The 1962-nt window shown below is 47.9% G+C and overlaps 1 protein-coding gene across 1 annotated transcript; it reads left to right on the plus strand.

Moving 5' to 3' along the window:
- Positions 1-57: 57 nt before the first annotated feature.
- SCAF1 (SR-related CTD associated factor 1) lies at positions 58-1877 on the plus strand (the record flags this gene model as incomplete). Its single annotated transcript, XM_029084418.1, is given in 2 exon segments — positions 58-353; positions 355-1877. Coding segments are annotated over 2 exon segments (1819 nt in total), but the record flags the coding sequence as incomplete, so codon positions are not given.
- Positions 1878-1962: the final 85 nt, after the last annotated feature.

The following is a 1962-nucleotide window of genomic DNA, read 5'->3' on the forward strand; positions in this document are numbered from 1 at the left end:
ATGATGATGATGATGATGATGATGAAGATGAAGATGAAACCACTCAACCCCTTGAAGAACCCATCTCCGAACCTCGGCGCCGCGTTTTCGTCGTCGATTTGACTTCGAAAAATCATCAAGAAAACGAATCTCACCCCAAATTAGATGGAAAAGTCTCTTTAGAGGTGGTGGCAGCTGGGAACCCTAAAACACCTCAACCTTCTCCATTAACACCTCAACCTTCTCGTGTCACCAAACCCAACCGGTACCGGAACCGACGCGATTGGGGTTTAACCGGTGGAGATTCGGAGATAGAAGAAGGTGAAATTGTTCAACCTGAAGATGAACGTTACACCCCCCCCCGCCTTTTCCACTGTCACCTCCAGACCTCGAGTCACCGACCCCCCGCGTCCTCCTCGGTTACCAGAAGGTGATGATTTCCTTTCTCTTCACGCCGATTCGGATGAAGAAGTTGATTTTGGTGTCGAAAATCAACCGGATCCACGTTGGAAAACGAGTGGGAATTCGGATTTAAGGAGGAAGATTTTAACTCAACGGCGTCTTCGCGCTCCTCAAACGTCACCTTCACCATCATCATCTTCACGGAAGAAACCCAAACGTTCACGAGAACGAGGTGGGAGTGAGAAAAAACCACCTGAACTCATCCCAAAACCTAAAGATCATCATCATCACCATCATCATCATCATCGTTCTCGTTCTCGCCGTCGCTCTTGGTCGCGAAATCGCCGCTCGCCTTCGCGAGAGAAACGACGTCGCAGTCGCCGCCGTCACCGTCATCATCGTCATCGTTCTGGTAGCGCCGACCATCACCAACGACCGCGACGGTCACGACATAAAGAAAAACATCGAAACGAAGGGAAAAAGAAGAAGAAACAACGGTCACGTTCTCGAGAACATCCAAGATCACGCGAAGGAACCGGGGAGATCAAAGGAGGAGGAGGAGGAGAATCGACGTCGTCGCGACGCCGGGAGACGCGTGGGGTGGTTCCACCATCTATCCAAGAACTTAATGACGCTGATCTTTTTGCTATCAAACGAACTATCACGATAAATCGAGGTGAAGGGTCACCAGAAACAACTATTAAAAGAGAAATTTTATATGATTGTGAAAGTTTAGAAGGTTTTTCCGATCGGGAAGCGTCGGAATTAACGATGAGAAACGGGAAATCACCGAGATCGGTGATGGAAACCAAGAAAGAGAAGGAAAGGAAGAGGAATCGAGGAGAAGAACGTTCATCAAATCGAGAGAAATATAAGAAAAAATTAAAAGAGACACCTAGACCACCCCCCCCACCACTCCCAGTACCACCAGTAGAACCAGTAAAAGGGGAGAAGGAAAAACCCGCGCGCGGCGAGAGGGAAAAACCACCGCGGAGGAATAAAAGTGGTGGCCATGGAGAAGGAGGAGGAGGAGGAGGAGGAGGAGGAGGAAGCACCAAACCTTCAACATCAAGAAAGGTGAAACTTCAATCAAAAGTAGCTGTTTTTATCCGGGAAGGTGTCACTTCCACCACGGTGACACCGGTGACGACACCGGGCTCAGGTGGATCCATCGGGGTGAAATTCAGTCGAGACGCTGAAAATCGAGCGCCTTTTCTTAAACCTGAAGAGAAAAAAGCTCCTAGTATTGAAGGGGGGGGAAAAAATGAACCCCCAAAAGAAAGTGGGGGGAAAATGAAGAAAATGAAAAGTTCCAAAGGGAAAATTGGGGTGAAAAAAGTTAAAAATGGAGGTGGGAAAATGAAAAGTGGAGGTGAAACGAGGAAAAAAAGGAAAACTAAACCCAAAAATTCCTTGAAGAAATCCAAAGCCGATAGTTGTAGTCAAGGAACTGGGACCCCCCCACTTCGTTTACCCCCCAAAATCGAACCATCTTGGTCTGGTTCAGAAAAATCAACTCTTGGAAGTCCTAAAATTCCTACTCCCCCTCCCCCACCACCATCAACACAACCACAACAACAA

The sequence above is a fragment of the Antrostomus carolinensis genome, unplaced genomic scaffold (assembly GCF_000700745.2).
Source record: "Antrostomus carolinensis isolate BGI_N321 unplaced genomic scaffold, ASM70074v2 scaffold43953, whole genome shotgun sequence".
In the NCBI taxonomy this organism is placed as follows: domain Eukaryota; kingdom Metazoa; phylum Chordata; class Aves; order Caprimulgiformes; family Caprimulgidae; genus Antrostomus; species Antrostomus carolinensis.